General features: G+C 32.8%; 2 protein-coding genes and 1 long non-coding RNA gene across 4 annotated transcripts in view; 1 reads left to right on the top strand and 2 right to left on the bottom strand.

Moving 5' to 3' along the window:
• Positions 1-14,299, bottom strand: part of LOC128188949 (uncharacterized) — a 28,884-nt gene extending 14,585 nt beyond the window's left edge. Inside the window, 12 exon segments of the mRNA XM_052860283.1 lie at positions 7,623-8,787; positions 8,927-9,056; positions 11,568-11,834; positions 11,908-11,934; positions 11,937-12,032; positions 12,141-12,266; positions 12,349-12,393; positions 12,496-12,726; positions 12,936-13,102; positions 13,192-13,355; positions 13,624-13,829; positions 14,215-14,299. Coding sequence (XP_052716243.1) covers positions 7,623-8,787; positions 8,927-9,056; positions 11,568-11,834; positions 11,908-11,934; positions 11,937-12,032; positions 12,141-12,266; positions 12,349-12,393; positions 12,496-12,726; positions 12,936-13,102; positions 13,192-13,355; positions 13,624-13,829; positions 14,215-14,299 — 2,709 coding nt within the window.
• LOC128188950 (uncharacterized) lies at positions 529-6,824 on the bottom strand. Of its 2 annotated transcripts, XM_052860284.1 has the most exons (4): positions 6,034-6,822; positions 5,760-5,863; positions 5,406-5,573; positions 529-2,291 (listed from the first exon to the last, which is right to left on the bottom strand). In XM_052860284.1, exons 1-4 carry the CDS (start codon positions 6,248-6,250, stop codon positions 1,077-1,079), a joined length of 1,704 nt encoding a protein of 567 aa, XP_052716244.1. In that variant the 5' UTR covers positions 6,251-6,822; the 3' UTR covers positions 529-1,076. The 2 variants fall into 2 exon arrangements, with proteins under 2 accessions (XP_052716244.1, XP_052716245.1); XM_052860285.1 differs by lacking the exon at positions 529-2,291 and having other exon boundaries at positions 4,451-5,573; positions 6,034-6,824.
• A 1,812-nt stretch (positions 14,300-16,111) lies between the features above and the next one.
• On the top strand, positions 16,112-18,090 carry LOC128186902 (uncharacterized). The gene is made up of 3 exons (XR_008243994.1): positions 16,112-16,320; positions 16,572-16,729; positions 17,988-18,090. It is a non-coding gene; the product is annotated as an uncharacterized LOC128186902 (long non-coding RNA).
• The last annotated feature ends 828 nt before the right edge of the window (positions 18,091-18,918 follow it).

Raw genomic sequence — 18,918 nt, 5'->3', positions numbered from 1 at the left:
TAAAAAAAACATATTGATTTGTAATTTAAGGAATTAATGTGAATTACGTTACAAAGAAGACCATTTAACTATGTCTCAAAAAACTATTTCCTCCGAGTTTCAACATTACAAAAACTTAAGAATCTCTTCGTAAAAGGTTTACAAATGAAAGCAGATGCATAATTCTTTGTTGAATTTAATAAGTTAGTTTAAAAAAAGAATAAATAAAATAGTTTTTTTATAAGACGACATTTTTTCTTTTTACCTTACAGATACTATGTTACCCTATCCTCAGTGTTTAATACCCTCCCGCATTCAGATCATGTTTAAGTTTTGGGCATAAAACCTTTGCAAGGATTTAAATCTGAATGTAGGATGATATTATGCATTGCATCTTTTGCATTTTCCCTTTAAAATAGATCATTTCATAGTATATATGTACACTACATGCAAATAGATGCATACCATATGCCAATTTTATATCAACATACTTCACCCATTTTTTACTTCTACAGAGGGTGGGTGGGTGGGTAGACAGCTGTACAAAGATAATCCTTATAAAATTCCTCACTCCATCCTCTGTATACATATCTACAAACCAGGCATGGATGTCTAAAGAATGAATTATATGTCACATGTACTTCCGCTTGGGTATTAACCAATGAGGCTCTTACCCTATCCTCAGTGTTTAATACCCTCCCGCATTCAGATCATGTTTAAGTTTTGGGCATAAAACCTTTGCAGTTCATCAATCATACATGCCCCTTCAGTTCAGTAGCCTAAAGAAAATAATAACCTTCTCCCAATACTCAAAAGAAAACAAACATTTTTATGAACATAACAAATTTTAATTTTTATCACCACATCAACATAGATGAAATATAATAAATCATCTAATAAAATAAAATATGTATATGATAAAGCACAACATATAATTTCCCAATGTTCATTTATGTTTCAAATATGCTCTTTAAATAAACATAATCTTAGTTTCATATATGATTATGTCCTTCAAATATGGTAACAAAGGAAGACAAATAACATCCTCTATCAGCATTAATCACACTCACATACATTATCATTAAATGTTCCATTCTTCACTGAAAGGCTTTACTCAAAGAATCATAATCTGCCTTTCCTTTATACTGGGATTCAATCCCATTTCCCTGAAATACAGATTCTGCTAACTTTGTAGCAACAACACCTGAATCGATCATTGTATGCATTCTACTATAATACTCTGCGCTTGACTTGCCAAACCAACCAATGTGTCTCATCACCTGATCTACATTTTCAGCAGATCCTGACAAAGCCATTGTAATTGCACAACCAGCTCTGAAACTATGAGGTGTTTCGCCCTCGTAAATACCTAAAGTTGAAAGATAATATAACAGTCTTTCATAAACTACAGAGTAACTAACATTTTTATCTAAAACCCTTCCATTCTCTGACACAATTCTAAACAAATATCCCTTTGAAAGATCCACCTTCAATTTTTTGGCTAATATAAAATAATCTAACAAACCTTTGACCGGACATACCACTATGTCTTCACACCTTTTTATTACAAAAGAATTGTTCTTTCCCTTTTCACCCCTCAATGTTTTACCAAATGTATGCTGGAATACCAAACCAGAACCATCCTCTAGAATCTTGACCTCCTGAGAAACTACATTGGACAAATCACCAGCCCTGTCACCTGCAAAGAACTGAACTTTTATCCATGCTTGATCTCGAATCAAAACAAATTTTTCTTTGAGAGTCAAATCACATCTATCTAATTCTCTATTTATAAATAAAGCTATTGCCTTAACTTTTGATAAGAAAATTGGTTTTGCTTGTTTTGGTAATACGTGTGCTTTTGCTTGCTCCTCCCTAATTAACTTGAGGTATTCTTTCACCATAGGTGAAGCTGCCGGGTTTCCCTTTGAAAGCAATACATCCCATATCTTTCCACGCCCAAATTCATAAAAAATGTTATTCAACTGGTGAATTAAATTTTCTACTGTTCCTGAAGCAAGTCTCTTAGGACAACCACAATCAAAATCACCTTTCAAACCTAACTTTTCACAATCTATCTTATGGATTGTAGTCTTTCCCTTTAGATCTTTCCAAACTAAAAACCTCCGGATATCATTTGGAGTGCATGACAATAAAGTTGGAGACCCAGGGGATGCTTTTAAAAATCCAAGAAAAGATTCTACAAGACTGTTTCTTTTTTTACACTTTAAAGAAGTAACAATATTCCCATCCAGTTCCAAAAGCCTCCTATCTATTATGTCCCAGTCAATCTCAATTTGTCCTGGATTATCCTGCAATAAAAACCAGATGAAGAAATAACTTCAAATAAGTCACACAAATAAAACCCTAAAAGCAAACAACGGCCACCTCAAACCTAAATTATCCAACACAAAACCATTCTTAGATGGAATCTTAACTATTTCTTTTTCACCATTTACACCAATACAAAATGACCCTATAGAATTAGCTAACAACTTTGGCCACCATATAGGTAAGGGTTCCATCATAGGAACTATTATCGTACACATGACCTTTTGCTGCTCGAGTAAACAAATAATAGGAAAGATCAATCCAAAGGGAGGAAAAACATAGGGGTTGATTTCCTTTCTAATATCTTGACAAAAGACATTAATACCTGCTGATAGGGGAGTTGCACAAGGTGTAAAATGTTTTAAAGGCATACCATCTTTTGAACTCATTGTATTTGAATCTAGTGCCATTAAATCTATTGAATGTGGACCATATGCTGTCTCCACCAACATCCATGATTTTTGGCTAAGCATAGTGTCTGCTGCACTTAGGACTCTAGAAGGTTTGTCTGCCTCATTCAACTTTGAGGACACAAATGTTAAGCGTAAATCAATATTTTTTGCAACAATAAACTGAAAAACATCTTTTATGATATCGTTAAGCTCTTTACATCTCTTACCCTGACTACTCCAAGAACCAATAACAGCCATGCTGTCTGTGTATACATCCACTCGTGAATCTTGCACCATACTACTAAGGGATAACAAAGACCTCAAGATTGCATCTGCCTCCTTAACATGTATTGGCCTTGTATCATTTTCTGACCAATAATCTCCTAATACTAAGTCTTTCTCCCCCAATCTTACACATGCACCATATCTAAATCCAGAAGAATCAGTATACATTGATATTGTTTTGTGAAATTCCAATCTCCATTTAGAACAATCCTGCCACTTATCTACAAATCTCCAATGTTCAATTTCCTCTTTTAGGGATCCAGAAATTTTTACAGACCTACTATTTTTCAAACCATGAGAAATTCCAGCATTTATTTCTCTACAGAACAACTTACATCCTGGGATTACCAGACTCATAGAAATACACTTTCCAGTAAATCTTTGCAATGTCTTGACATCTACTTCCTTTCTTTCTAAAATTGATTCTCGAAGATCTATGAATTTTGCTTTTTTATCATCTGGTAATATGTAAGCTTCCCTAACTGAATCAACTAAAAAACCCAAATACCTCTTACAACTTGAAGGATTTAAAGAACATTTACTCAATGCTAAGGTATAACCCAACCTTGTCAACAGTTCAACTAAACCATATACCAACCTCCTAGCCTCCTCATGAACTTTCACATCATCTACAGAATCAGATCCCCTAGTAGCAACAAACCTATCATCTATGTACAGAGAGTTACGCACAGAGAATGTCCTAAGATAAGAGGTAACACACATACCTATGGATTGGTAAATAAAGGCTGAAGCCTTCCAACCAAATGGTAATGTTAAATACACCATGAAAAATCCTCCAAACTGAATACCAAAAAATTCCTGAGACTCTTCATCAATTTTTATGTGACTGTAACCCGATTTCTCATCACACGTGATCAACAAAGCATTTTTATCTACCAAACGATGAATATCTTTCAGTGTCTCTAACCGAAAAGGCAGATCCTTAATCCATAAATTAATATAACGTTCATCATGACAAAGACGTGGCTTACTTGGTTCTACAGTAAGAGGCATAACCACTCTTGGGGATTGACACTCACCCACTCTACCTAAAAGTTTTATAGCTCCACACTGAATCTTATCCATTAATTCCTTGACAATAAAATCAGAGTACTGTTTGCAAATGCTAGAGTTGGGTGCATAATGTTTGGGAGGCACATTCGAATTGTAGTATTTTCCCTTAAAATTTCCTTTATATGATTGAAAGAAATCAAAGACATTGACACCATTCTTTATCAGTTTTAAAACATCGTTGTTTTTTGATGAAATCTTATCCATAATACACTCCCATTCCGGTACAAATGAATGAATCTGACCAGAAATGAATTTACTTGGATCCCTTATTGGTAAAGTGTTAATATTAAAATGTAAATCGCCATTAATTACTTCCTCTGCTCGAGGGGAATGGGTTGCAGGCGAAGCAATTCTCCCTTCAAGTGTAATCCATGCTGGTTGGTCACTAATATTCATATTCATGGGATTGAAACCACTATTTAACTCCCAAGATGGAACCTCCATGAAGGATAAAACTTCTGGAGCAAACTTCACTTTCTGTAAAATTATAATTATTTGATATAATGTAAATTTCCAACAATGCAACCAGCATTAATTTCACCTGAAGAAAGAATTCTTCCGCCTGCAATCCACGTGACGAATCACTAGGGCGTCAGTGTCCCTCGGATTACAAGACAAAAGAATTTATTCTTATAGTACAACTACATCTGCAAACATGACAGTTTATATGAAACAAAACTTCACTAATAGAAAAAATATTTAAACAAATAGCTTTACAATTTGTAAAATATCATTTATACACATCTATATCTGAGAAAAATATCATACATGTTGCTGTATCAAGAACAAAAATATGAACATTATGATCTCATCTACTTATTTCCTTTAGCCAACTTCATTTTCTCACAATCTTTTATCAAATGCATATTGCTGTTGCAAAAATGGCAAGGACCCTTAGGACGATAAGGCCTATAGCCTTGTCTACCCCCTCGATAACCTTGGTTTCCATATCCATTATACCCCCCCCATATTGAACATATTGGGATACATGCCGGGCATCATAGGATACAAAGAAGGTTGACAAGGATATAAACCATTCAACGGGGACTCTGGTCGCTTTTGTGTTTCAACATATTCATTCTTACTCTCAGCTTTGGTTTCAGGTTTATCTTTCAAACACTTAGAAATTGCTTTCGAAATTGCATCTGCTACTTTCCCACCTAACACAGACAAACACAGATTAGAAATTTGAAGTTTTGACTGATATCTGTTGGCTTGCCTGTACAACTCTTCAAACATGTCAGCCTCCTCATGGTTTAATTTCCTAGCCGCTTTAGCAAGTTCATCAAGAGTCAGCAGGATTAAAGCATTGCTTGGATCATCCTGTAGGCATAGTGTCCTCACCTTCTCTTTAAGCTCCTGGACCATCTCCCCCTTTGACGTTTTCTCCAAAGACAAAATCCTCTCCTCCAAGGTTGTATCAACATCATGCTTCCTTTTTTTTGAAGGTCCTGCAGTTTCTAAAGGTACTGGTGTACTGCTTCCCCCTGTGGATGCACTAGTGCTAGGGTCCTAAAATATGACGTTATAACACTCTTTTAAAATATCATACCGCACATTTGCTTTATATGTAAGGGCAAAATTAGGTATTCATATATAATTTCAAAATCACAGATGTATATCATGTATATGTACCAGTAATTATCTGAATGTATGAATTGTTTCATGTGCATTAGCATATACATATATACAACATACCGTTGAATCATCTAATGCCTGGCCTCTTGGTTGCCCCACTTCATTTGCAAAAATTATCAAGCAATGCAATAACCATCTTGCCTCGTTAACATCAATATCTCTTCCTGTTTTAATAAAATGAAAGTTTATATCACAACAAATTCTTTCTAAAGATACCAATATTAATCCCAACATTTGCATATCATAGGTTAATAACTCTTGAAAAGATTTAAAGCTTTAATTTCCAACCATCACATAACCACTTCAATAATTATTTAAGAAACTTAACCCCTACCAGCTAGTTCCAACAGCTCAATCATGTTTTCCCCTGTCAATGAGTTGACTATATTCTCTATCTCTTCCAACTCTAAGACGTCTGTCTTTTTTTCCTTAGACATGCGCGCAAATTCTTTCAGACCCTCTGGTCTTCCTCCTTTGACCTTCTTAATGACAGGTAAGAGCTTCAACCCCTTCAATGAATGTCTCTTCCGTAAGACAGTAGGCTGCACCATCTATAACCAATGTATACGAAAATAAAATATCACGCATGTACGCATCAAGCGGGATAACTCTAATATAACTTAATAACTAAGTTATCTCGGTTTTTTGATAGATATATTATACTAACATATGTTCAAATATAGTCCCGTAAATTCTTTATAACTTAATGATGGACAAACAAGTTCAAACTTCAATTCATTTATCATGCATCATCTGGTCTAGCTAACAAAATCATAAACCGCACGTGCAGCTTGCCGCCTCGAGAATCTGCAAACGTGTCTCAAAGCTATTCTTTATATATATGCTACCCCTTTCACTAAAAGGTTATATGTCATGCAATAGCTTTACACATATTTTGTCAGTAAACCACCTAGGTTCATTACAATAACTTATTTTTTTTTTTTTTTTAACAATTACGGCTCACCTAGGCCGAAAATTCATACCACTCAGGTATGTGAAAATATTGACCACCTAGGTCAAAACGGCCACCTAGGCCTAAAAGAACCAACTAGGTTCTGCCCCCCGGGCAATAAAATTTAAAAATTGTAATTACCTTTCCTATACTTCGCTTCGAGTACAGCTCCGTAGCATGCACGTCTGCTCGAGGGCATGGATGTCTAAAGAATGAATTATATGTCACATGTACTTCCGCTTGGGTATTAACCAATGAGGCTCTGTAAAATGGACTACTTTAGAATTGATAGTCAATTTTCCATTGAACTATGGTTTTTAATCGGATAGTTACTCTATCTGCATCAAGTATTATTACTTGAAACACTATTTTGAATGCTACAATAAAAATTTATTTTACATTTTGTATAGTATTACATGAAGTTACGTAATTCACTGCTTAAATTACACTGGATTTGTTAAATATGTCTGAAAAATATAACATCTTATTTTCCAGAGCTCTTATATGTGTTTTCTGGTCATTAAGATATTGCTCTTTCCAAATTTATACATTTCCTGCGATATCTGTATTGAGCCGTTTTTTGAAAATTTTTGGGGCACTTTAACTGACTTTGGATGTTAAACCCAAATGAATATATAATTATATTGATTTTTATAATTTATAATTACCGGAATTGATTGATTTTCTGTGGAAAAATTAAATTCTTATTAAATTTGAACAAAACCAAAATATGATTTTAAAATTCATTAGAATTTTCTTTTATTGTTTATCTCAATGTATCTAATTTCAAATGTAAACATATCTTATGTCAAACGAAACTCTCAAGCTAGAGTTGAAATTTTACACTCTACGAAATGTTCTATCAAATGATGCATGTATATAAAGTGTTCAGAAACAGAAAAAAAGAGTTTTTTAAAAATCCACTGGCATATAATTATACAACATAATTTACGATTTTGAGTTTTAAATACCTTTTCAGGTAATCGATTCACTCCAAGAGTTCCATGACCAATATCCATTGACCCATCTTTAGTGCCAAAATACCATTCTATAGAGAGGATTCCACTGTGAATGTCCTTAATAGTCAACGTCATTTTCATGTTGGATAGTTCTGAAGTGTTGTGAACAAACAGCCCATTGAAGGCTCCCCTCTTTAAACCCATGTTGGTAATTTCTGGAACTGATGTATCGATGAAAACCCGTGTAGATTCGTTGTTGGTATTACCCATGATGTCTGTGGCTACCAGTTCTACCATGACGGAATCCCCGTCAAACAGGGTCAGATTTGTGCAATGGTTCTGAATTAAGACGTTCTTCTGTGATTGATTTTTTATTTCCTTAACATCATTTACATATACTGTGAATCTAAAGTCGATAATGCCGTCTACATTAGCGGTACCATTTTTCGGCAAAGGATATTCATTGTCATCGTATATGTCCAAAATTGTCGCTTTAGTTTCAATCGGTTTCAACAGATTAGATTATTTCTGAAAAGAATTATAAAATCGACCTGACCAGTCGAAGCAAACAAACTTTTTTTGTGTTTGCCAGATCTTATGTGAACCATTATCAGCTGTTGTGAACTGTAGCCTTTTTGAATCATCTTTCAGAATCGTTGAACTATTGTCAAATAGAACAAATCTACGAGAAATTTGAACATTCCCTTCGCCGCTGTTATCTTGAACTTCAAGGTTAATTTCATAAAGGCCACACTTTGTAAATTCAATTTCAAATGTCGTTAAATTTGATGATATCCGGGAGTTACTTTTGTCAGCTGTAAGACTTGGTTTTAACATACTGCCTTCACCACCTATACCATACACAGATATTCCGTACTGGCGAATCCCTGATGCTTTTATTTGTTTACCATTATGTATATCTTGATCTTTCCAGCCGTTTATTCCAATGGTTACAACTGATGATTTGGTAATAGGACTGGATATCTGAATGGTATCTAAGTTTTCACAACCCTTTGTAACTTTACAATGCAAAGGTTTCAGTTGGTCAAACCAAAAGCATTTTTCCTTTATAGTGTTCGTTTCATTATAATATCTTTTGGGTGAAATACTGCTTGGATTGTGAAGGGCTGTTGTTTGAAGATACCCTTTACCAACTGCCGTAAAACTGAAGCAAAGCCTTGAAAACAAAATATAATATTCGAATTTTCTTTAAATCAAAAGCAACAGATTTTGTTTTAAATTATCGATTATGATTTCGTATACTTCCAAAGAGTACATATACATATTCTGTATAACATATTTAACATGTCGCTTACCCATCTCCGTTTTGAAGATCGATATCCGATAAAACAGTATTTGTGTGTCTTGCATTGACAGTATCGTCAAGATTTCCCACACTGATACCAAGTTCAGAGAGAGCATAGTCAATTATTGCAAATGTGTTTCCTGCAACCAAACAGAAACTTTTTCAATAAATTTTCTTGATTTAAATTAGACTATATTTGGTATTACTACATGTGTACAAGAAAAAACGCATTAATGATATTTTACCAAAGTCTCTGGCTACAGTAGAGTAATGATAAATATGAGCGTTTCTCTATAGCTCTTAAACAAAAATGACATTCATGCATTCTTAGCAATCCCCTATCCGGAATTATACATGTAAAACTACCGAGTTGTTTTAGAAATTGACTTAAGGATTACGTTTACTCAGGGTTTGAGATTTCAAAAAATATTTTTACAAAGTTCAATTGCTGAAGTCAAAAGATGTTTTAAAAACACAAAATAACAGCGCTATTAGCAAATATTGACATTGATATTCATGATTTGTTTATCTGAGGAAAATATGCTTCGAAAAGGTAGATTAATATTAAAACAGAGGAAATTCTAACTAATTTTTTATTTTCTTATTTTCTCTTAAAAACTATCTGTCGCAATGTTATTGCAAAAGTTAAGTTTCTTTATGTTTTCCATATCATTTTACATATTTTATGGTTGTATTTACTCGTCTATAAATTCATATCAGTGGCTGGCACGCGATCGGAAAAATCTTCAAATGCAAAAAATCGATTCAGGATAAAATATCTCGAAATTTTGATCATTGACCTTATATAATGATAATGTCAACATAATACAGGCAATAAAAACAGTTATAGGCAATCAATTGTTTGGAGCTCCTATTAGTCAGTTTTTTGTAAAATTAATACAAAAATTGGTACAATTTTGGAAATTGATAGAGGGAATTCGGGCTAAATTAAACTTAAAATATGATCTTCAAACGATTCATTCAAAAATAAAATAAGTAAAGCTATTCATATTTTATCATTTTCCTACCTACAAATTGTTTTATTATATCTAATAATAACAGAATAAAGAAAACCTTGAAATGATGGACAATTCTGACAAATTTTGACAATTTTTAAAAAAAAAATTCAGAGGTCACTAGCAGAAAAAGTAGGTAGTAATTTGAAAGTGAACAATAGCACCACCATAGTGGGGCTACAATGTACAATACGTGGTTCTTCGTTCCTATTAGTGTATTTTTTTCGCCCCTGAGTAAACGTACTCCTTTAGTGTCATTTGATTGTTCTTGCTATTTAAAAAATGCTATTATAACAGTGGAATCCAAGCACTAAGAAAAGAATTGGATTTTAAAGTTATTTGATGTTTGAAATCAAAAATATTCATTCATACAAAAAAATGTTAATAAATGTACAAATGATATTTGTTCTTAAAGACATCGTGTTTGCTCATTTTATTTGACAGGCTGCAGAATATACATTTTACTGCGCTTGCGTAGAGGAGGAAGAGAAACTCAATATTTATGTGCTGGGCCATAAATAATTCAATTTTTATTTATTTACTTTGGAACACCGTAATTTTTCAAAATTATATTTTCAGATAAGACATGAAATATGTGAAAGTCATGTAAAAAATTCAGTACTTCACAAATCATAGGTTTTTGCGTCCCCACATTTCTTTTATAAATGGCCGTTCTTTACAAAAGAAATGTCAGTTGTACATATTTCACTTCAATGTTTTGCGATTTTACATGAAGAATAGTTTTACGTAGTGATGCATTGTCTGTTGGCTTGTCTGCAAGAAAAAAGTTAGCCTTAAGAATTGTTCACTGTTGTAGAGATGAATGCAATTCCAGATTTGAAATACGAAAAAAATAAACAACAGAGTCTTCGTGCTACATGTGGGTGCTTTAAAATGTAATGATATATGTTATAAGTAGAATGCACTAAAACCGCCTTCTTTTCTTAAATTGGTGCATGGGATAAGGTTTTTTCAAGTGAGAATTAATCTTGTGTACCCTTGTTCATATTGTGAGTACACCAATTCAAAACCTCCCAAAATGGCAACAATTGACGATAAAGCTTGAATGTGATGTATAAACGCAGATATCGTCTGCGGTAAGCCTCTTTGATACTAGGACCACATTTTTAATTATTTATTTGATGACACTTAGAACGTTCATAATTTTTTTTAATTTTGCCTGAAAAGAACCTTTTTCGGATTTGGCTATAAAAATTTTTGAATCAAGCCAATCGGTTGCACAGTGCTTGTTGTTGGGTACAACATTAGTAAAATTATGTTGAAGTGTTCACAAGGATTCATACTTTTTTCGAGCACTAATAATATTAAATTCTTATAATCTCTCTTGTTATGAGTAATTAAATATCTCCTGTATGAAACAATTATTTATATACCACACAGAAAATAATCCAAGATTTCTTTTTTGAAGCGCTGCATCTTTCTAGCCAGGTAGATGGATACAGAAAAAAAGAAAAGTATTTTGATTTTTCATTGCAAACGACATAAATATACCTAGATAAAAATCTACTTTCATTCAATGAAAAATCTTATAATAGTTTTCTACTTTTTCAAGAGAATAACAATCATGACTCTTAATAATACATCACGCACTATTGCAAACTATTGCAAACATACCTGCACCAACTCTCTTCCATCGAAGTGAAACACTTCCTCCACCTATTCCAAACTTGTACTCTTTTATAAAAGCTGGCTTGGAATGGACTGGTGTAATTACAAAAGAGAACTGCAGACTGAATTCCGTTCTGTTCGGCAAGAAATTTATGTAGTTATCTCTTTGGTCCATGCAAGCAGAGGATGAATTTAATTTTCTGAGCGTGACGTGCTCTCCGTTTTTTCCATGAACTCCAGCAAAACACGTTTCAATAGTTGGCTTACGGGTCACTGGAAATTATAAGTATTGTTCAATAAACAGCAATATTTATGCACCAACTTAACAGGTGTAGAAATTACCTACTGATACAGTTCGCCTGTGCTGAATCTTGGCAGTTGAAAAACCATCGTCACAGTGGCAATGTTTGGCAACGTTGTCAGGACCACACGTTCCAGGCCAACAATACCTATTTTCTTGTGAACACAGCCCTTTAAATAGATAGCATTCAAGTCGCATTTTTCCAACATTATTAGTTTGACAAGTATAATCGATTAAAGTTTCTACAATAGATTAAATATGAAAAGTAATTTACATACATGCACACTCTGTACTGTTATTGTAGAGTTTTACTGAACGACTAGAATTGCATCTTTTACAATGACCTCTTGGAGACAAATAACAATCCAAATCTATTTCGGCACAATTCTGTATTTTTGACTGGTCTGGAAATGAATTGCAAAGAATTACGAATCAAAATCACAATAAAAGAGACAATTTGATATGAATTCCTGTCGATTCACTCACCTTCAATATCAATGTAGATAGCAAATTCGTCAGCTGTGGCTGGTCCTAGTAATTAATGTGCATAGGTATTTGTTACAAATATCTTTTTTTTATTCCAAATATTTGATACATGCATATAAAAAAGGACAAAATAAAATCAAACATTACCACAAACATATTCCACTTGTACAACTTTATGTTCTCCTTCGCAAGGGTCAGAAAATAAGGAGTTCTCTGCAGGGGTGCTACAGTCATTCCTGGAGTTACAGCTACGTCTGAGAATATGAGTTACAGAGCCCCAACAACTCCCTAATCCATAGCGAGCACTTTGCACCTGTATCAATCCTCCATTTTCGCACCTCAGGGTAATGGTATCATGTTCTTTGACTTGGATGTTCCCTAGAATCAAATTTATAATTCTAGTATTATTATTGTAAAAGTACCCCACACATACAGTGTAATTACACACACACACACACACACACACACACATACACACACTCTCTCTCTCTCTCTCTCTCTCTCTCTCTCTCTCTAAAAATAAAGAGCAAAGTGTTCAGAAGACCAAAAGGAAAATAACGGTTTTATCAATTCTTTACATTACTTACTATGAGTCCATCTTATTGAATAGTAATTAGGACTAAACAGAATTGCTGGAAGCGAAGGTCCCTCTACGTCACGCCTCTCTGATATTCCCATCCAAAATTTACCTGGATCACCTGAAGAACCACCGATCCAACGGCTTATGAAGAAACGCCTTTTTGAAGACCGATCGCTGAAAGACACACAGAGATAAAATAATTGATAATCAGGTTCTTACAAAAAATAGTTTATATTTTCATATGAAATATATTTTACACATACCCTATGATACCGAAAATACTGTAGGAGCCCGATTTTTGCAGATCTCCATAATCTGAGGTATTTAAGTATTCTTTTCTGAACCAGTCAATTTTGTTTGCTGACTTTGGTGGACTAAACATTATTTTTTTCATTTCCAAACCATTTTTGTAGACTGAAAGTTTTACCTATAATGAAAGTAATCAATTTACTAGTTATTTGTTTTCAAAACAGCAACATTTAAGAAACTTGTATGATGAAAAGATATCAGATTTCGCAAATTTAATATGAAAAGATTATTTACTTTGTCAAATAACCGTTTTAGTGAAGTTTATTTCAACGAACACCATCTTAAAATAATATAATTTCTTTCGCAGACTTAACAAAGGTAAATGCATTAATATATTATATTATGCAAGAATCATTAGATTTAAACAATAGTGTCTGCTTGTTCACCTTGTGAATGATCATTTTGTTCCAGTTATCAACCAGCTTGTTTTTATAGTGTGTGCTGCATCTAGTTCCAACGCTATTGGCGCATGGTACATTTTCACCACTTGTTCCTAGATTATTCCACAATGTAAAAATATTATTTGCGCCCCCGATATCTCCAGAAGCTCCACGAAAAACCATTATCCATTGTTGACCACTCACTACAGCCACTGAAAGGGACAGATATCTTTATATTTATGTTTAAAGAAGCAATAAAAATCCAAATAATTTTAATTATCATTCTTGAAAATAGGAAGTATGTCAATGCAAAATGTGTAATCAGAAGCCCGCAATTTCGAAATTTCATATACCAAACAATCGATTTTAAACATCATTCATGTACTGAATATAGCATCAAATTAGAGTTTAAACATGGTTAGCTTAACGTGCGAGTTAAAATAAAATTCAGAATAAAAATAAATTAAAGAAAAAAGTTAAAAACTTTGTATTTACTCCTTGCATTTAATTAAGACATATAAAATATAAACATAATTTTAAAAAAGATTAAATTTTTAAAAAACCATCATTTGTAATATATCTTTAGTGTATACATACGTGACACAAAGAACAAAATGATCTCTCTTTCATGTCGGGTACCTCCCAGGATACCCATTTTGACACTCGTTAAAAACAGGAACATATTTGTTTTTATACCTGTACCATTATCTTTTAAAAAGGATCTTAACTGATAAACCTATTATCTACAATGGTGTATCTTATGCAAAGCCCATAAACGGCCCTAAATTCAAAAAAAAAATAGCTGGTTTTAGAAAAACTTGTTGCAAAGGTAGATATTTTATGAACAGATCCTATCTGTACAGATTAAACAAAGTAACAAAATTTGAAGTTTCAAAGGACTACACCTGACAACACAGAACTGCAATGGAAAAAAATTGAAAGTAATCGATAGAATTCTTTGTACACGGTAGACTCTTCTATTTGTGCACACCAGGAACCAATACCATCATTATGTATGTACCTAATAGAAACAACATAAGGAAAATTATCAAATATATATAATTAATGTTTTAACTTTTTCATAATAATTTATAAAAAGGTCAGTTTAAGATTTGTGATAAACTCAAATAGATCTAAATTTCAAGCAAACAAACGTTTATTGTTCAACTTTAGTTTAAAGTAACCAATGCAATGCTCTTGTACTGATAAAAATCCTACTTCATGAAAGGTAGAGGTCAGTGTTAAGTATTTTGAAATTATGTAAAGAACTTCATTTGACAGGTTTTTTAAAGTTTGGCTTTTTTGGATAAATCAAAAACGCTGTGTCTTATCTCATGGAAAATGCGACTATAGGCTGTTTCGACCAATACATGCGCAAACATGTCAAATGTATTTGTAGTGATGGTAAAATATTTACAATAATGTATAAAGGTTACATACTTTCTAAAATATTGTCCATTTCTGTCAGATAAGTGGCTCGTACGTCTAATTATTAAATTTAAAAAATCTACGACTCAGGCTCCGCCTTCATCAACTGTCTCAGCCTCAAGTTAAAATATTCAGTACCACAAGTTTATGCACTTTTCTTCTATGGATTTGAATTGAAATATTTTTTTCATAGTTCAGGGAAAATAAAGGCTATGGAGTCAAGGTTTGTGGTATCATGTTCATTACTGTTCAGAAATATTTAATGTTGTGGTTATGATAGGCAAGAAAAATATCTCTAAATTGATTCTATGGTAGGAGGACCGGGGGTTTTGGCACTACAGCAGAAAATGCCGATAATGCTAATCTTGCAGACTATTCCTCAACAATTTCTCTTCTACTTTATGTTCAAGTCATATTCTCATTTCACAGAGAGCAAAGAAAATATGTTCATGATACACTAATGAGCACTATTGGTACACAAATGAAGATTTTTTAAGTTTTATGGTAAAAAAAAAAAAGAAGGAGGATACTATCGGCAACATGGTGACAAACAATCATTTCTGCATCCTAATTAAGACATTTTGGAGATTGTATGTTCTTATAATGGTTATTAATTGTATTGAGGTCTTTAAAATCACATACAACTGAACTATAATTGCATTGTTGTGTAATATACCGGTAGTAGAGAATAAGTTTATCATTATATAGGCTTTCAATTTCTTAATGTTTTGTTAGAGCTAAAACTGATTGTTCATATATATAGTTTCACTTTTTTTCTACATTACAATGAATGTCGTATACTGACATAGCTTTGTATATTGTTACAGATTGTGCGATTCTTATAAATTGGTTTTTTTTTTTTTTTGGAAAATGGCTTAAAACACTGTCTGTTTTAATCTCTGTATATATCTTTCTTAGTTCGAAAGCAGGCTTCAATTTGACATACGAATCAAATAATCATCCATTCCTGTACTGTTTACATAAGGACTTCTGAAATACTACAGCAAAAACAGGAACCTTGATTGTGTCACAAGCAAAAAAAAAACCACTCATGAATACGCTAGTTTAAAAAACAATTAACATGATTATATTGTTTCTATGTTTTGTCGATGTTTTATCATATCAATTTTTTAAACCGACACTGAAATCCACACACAAGGAGTGTATATCTTCTTCCTAGTAACAACAACTCCTGATAACTGTTGCAATGACGAAATTATCCGGCATATCTGTGCTCAGTTTGTAAGAGTTCCAACAGGCCTCTCTGTGAATCAGGTGATTTATATAGTTTCTATCGATATACAGCTTTGAATCCCATATGGGTCCATTCAATATCCCTGGAGTAATTTTTAACAAATTTAAATCATATATGTATTAAAGTTTTGATGAACTGGCTCTTGAATACTTGAGTTGAAAATGTTTGAATCACCCCGCCCTGTTTTCATAACATAAAAGTTATCTTCCTTTGATGGGACATATTCTGTAACATTTGAAAGTTATTTAGACCTTCTTTGTGTCAAATATAGAAGATGGCCACGCGGTATTGAGAATATGACGAAAATATTAAAAGCTGTGAACAACAAAGAGGACGACAATAACAACAACAATTTACATCCAAACGTCAACAACAACAACGAAAAACAACAATGACAATTACAGACGCCATAGTAACGACAGGTTTCAAGTGACCATTTAAAGAATATTTTACAACTAAAAACAAAATAGAAAAAAATCAAATCACGTTTTGTTAAAAAAAACAATATGAATTCAAATTACAGTTTTATTCAAGAGGTTTTGCTGAATACTAAAGGGCTAAGACTTATAAAAGAGACTTTTGAAAGTTTTCGTTAGTGAATTCCGTGTGCTAAGGCTAAAATGCAAGGAACTCTTTAAAAAAGTTAAAACTGAAAACTATTTTATGTTTTTCTGCAAGTTTTAGAGTGTTTTATTGGTATCCTGGTGTCGAAATTATTTGTTACTTTTTACCATTAATTGTTGCCTCATTATTTTTTTTATTCATTCTTATCTTGATAGAGTTTTATAAAAATATAAAGCTAGATACATCGTAACTAATTTTATCATAAACAGAATTGTTAACTAAATATCGCCAAAATGTGGCTGGAAAAAGAGTAAAACTTGTATTGATTTTAGTCACCTCCATTCTCCACCACATGCAGAAATTTTTACTTTTTCTGAGTCCCTTTTCAACCAAGGATGATTTGAACTTATACCTAGTTTGCTTGCAGTTTTATGGAACTGGAACTCATCTTGTATCCTAGTTTTGGCCCCTCTTTAACTTCCAAGGATTACAATATAACTACACTTAAAAGTTATCTATACGATATTGCTTTTATTTGAAAGCAATATAAACTGCACTTTTGTGAATTGGTCCATGACAAATAAAAAATATTATATAAATTATATTTTTAGTAAATTAATCTTTGTTGGTAAAGTTTTTCAGAAAAAAATTTCGTCTTTTAAAATTTAACAATTTATTTCATTAATAGTTCTACTCATTATTACACAAAACATATTTTTTCAGCAAAATATACTTCTTAAAATACAGCTCATATTGCTTTTGTTGCCACAAAATAATGCTCCAATATCTAATATTTTTGTTAAATTGCCAAAATATGGACCCCTCCGATCCATGCCATCAAGGTTATAACAAACTTGGACCATACTTGCCTCCACAAAAATTTCAAACACTTTAACCCTTTAGGCTCGTATAAATATTTTAAAGTTGTTTCCTTTGTGTATTTTCTGTAACCCTCGTAACCATCGTAGCTTGTTTGTTACAAGGCTGTGTCTTAATAGTGGCACTCTGCTTCAGAAAAGATATTTGTAGTGATAATACAGAACTTAACAAAATAGATTTTTATCTATCGAGTATGATTCATCAATTTCTTACGGAAACGTATCGTTAATTTATCTTTCTATAGAAGCAGACGGGACTGATATCTATAGGGTCCATTAATCGATTGGTCGAAACCTACAGCGGACTGAAATCTACACAACCTATTTTTCGATTGGTCAAAACCTACATCGACCTAGTAAATAGATTCACAGACTGCACAAAATAATATCGATTATGTCAGACTCGAATTCTCATAGGAGACACTAAAGCATTTTAGTGTTTAAATGACCAAAGAAATATGGTGGTTACAAAATTATAGCACTGGGAAGCTATTTTTATGCAATAAACATGTAAATGCTTCAGAACAAGTTTGGTGTAAATCTGCCTAATGAATAAAAAAATGAAAACGTTAACCCAAAGCCCCCTCTTTACATTCATATCTGACGCACAAGAGTAATAAACATTACTTATTATTCTACTGTTATAAAAGAGAGGGGATATATACTTTTTATGCTTGCGTTTCCGTTCGTCTATCTGTCTGTAACAAATTTATGTCGCATTTTTCGTAGCAACTACATGTATTAATCGCAGATGTTTGAATTTTACCATATCATTTGTATAGGTATGTCACATGGTGGGTGTAATGTTTGTACCACGTCAACGTCTTGTTAAATGACGACTTTGTTTATTTTTGTTTAAAAAAAATTAACAAATTTTCGTCAAATGAAATCAATTCATCAAATGATGGAAATTTTAACACACTTTTTGCTTAGGCATGTGATACGGTAGGATTAATTTGTTTTTGTTTTTGTTTTGTTTTGGTTGAATTCTATATCTACTTCCTGTAAAGTGTCGACTTTCCTTATTTTGTATATTCACATCGCTGCCTGGGTATCACTAGTGAGCTTTGGGAGGGAAACAGTTGAAATTGACACCCCAAGAAAACCATTGTCAACCGACGCGAAGCAGAGGTTGACAATGGTTTTCGACTGTTTTCAACTGTTATCCTCCCAAAC

This window comes from Crassostrea angulata, chromosome 6, assembly GCF_025612915.1.
Source record: "Crassostrea angulata isolate pt1a10 chromosome 6, ASM2561291v2, whole genome shotgun sequence".
Taxonomy (NCBI): domain Eukaryota; kingdom Metazoa; phylum Mollusca; class Bivalvia; order Ostreida; family Ostreidae; genus Magallana; species Magallana angulata.
Note: the sequence above shows the minus strand (reverse complement) of the source record. Positions and strands in the feature narration are given on the sequence as shown.

What these genes read in the sequence shown, in the direction of transcription:
- LOC128188950 (XM_052860284.1), bottom strand. Translation starts at nt 6,250, where the DNA reads ATGGTGCAGCCTACTGTCTTACGGAAGAGACATTCATTGAAGGGGTTG. An exon ending in TGAGCTGTTGGAACTAGCTG is followed by an intron (nt 5,864 to 6,033) that starts GTAGGGGTTAAG and finishes TTATTAAAACAG; the next exon opens with GAAGAGATATTGATGTTAAC. An exon ending in TCCAGGAGCTTAAAGAGAAG is followed by an intron (nt 2,292 to 5,405) that starts GTGAGGACACTA and finishes TTTTTATTGCAG; the next exon opens with GATAATCCAGGACAAATTGA.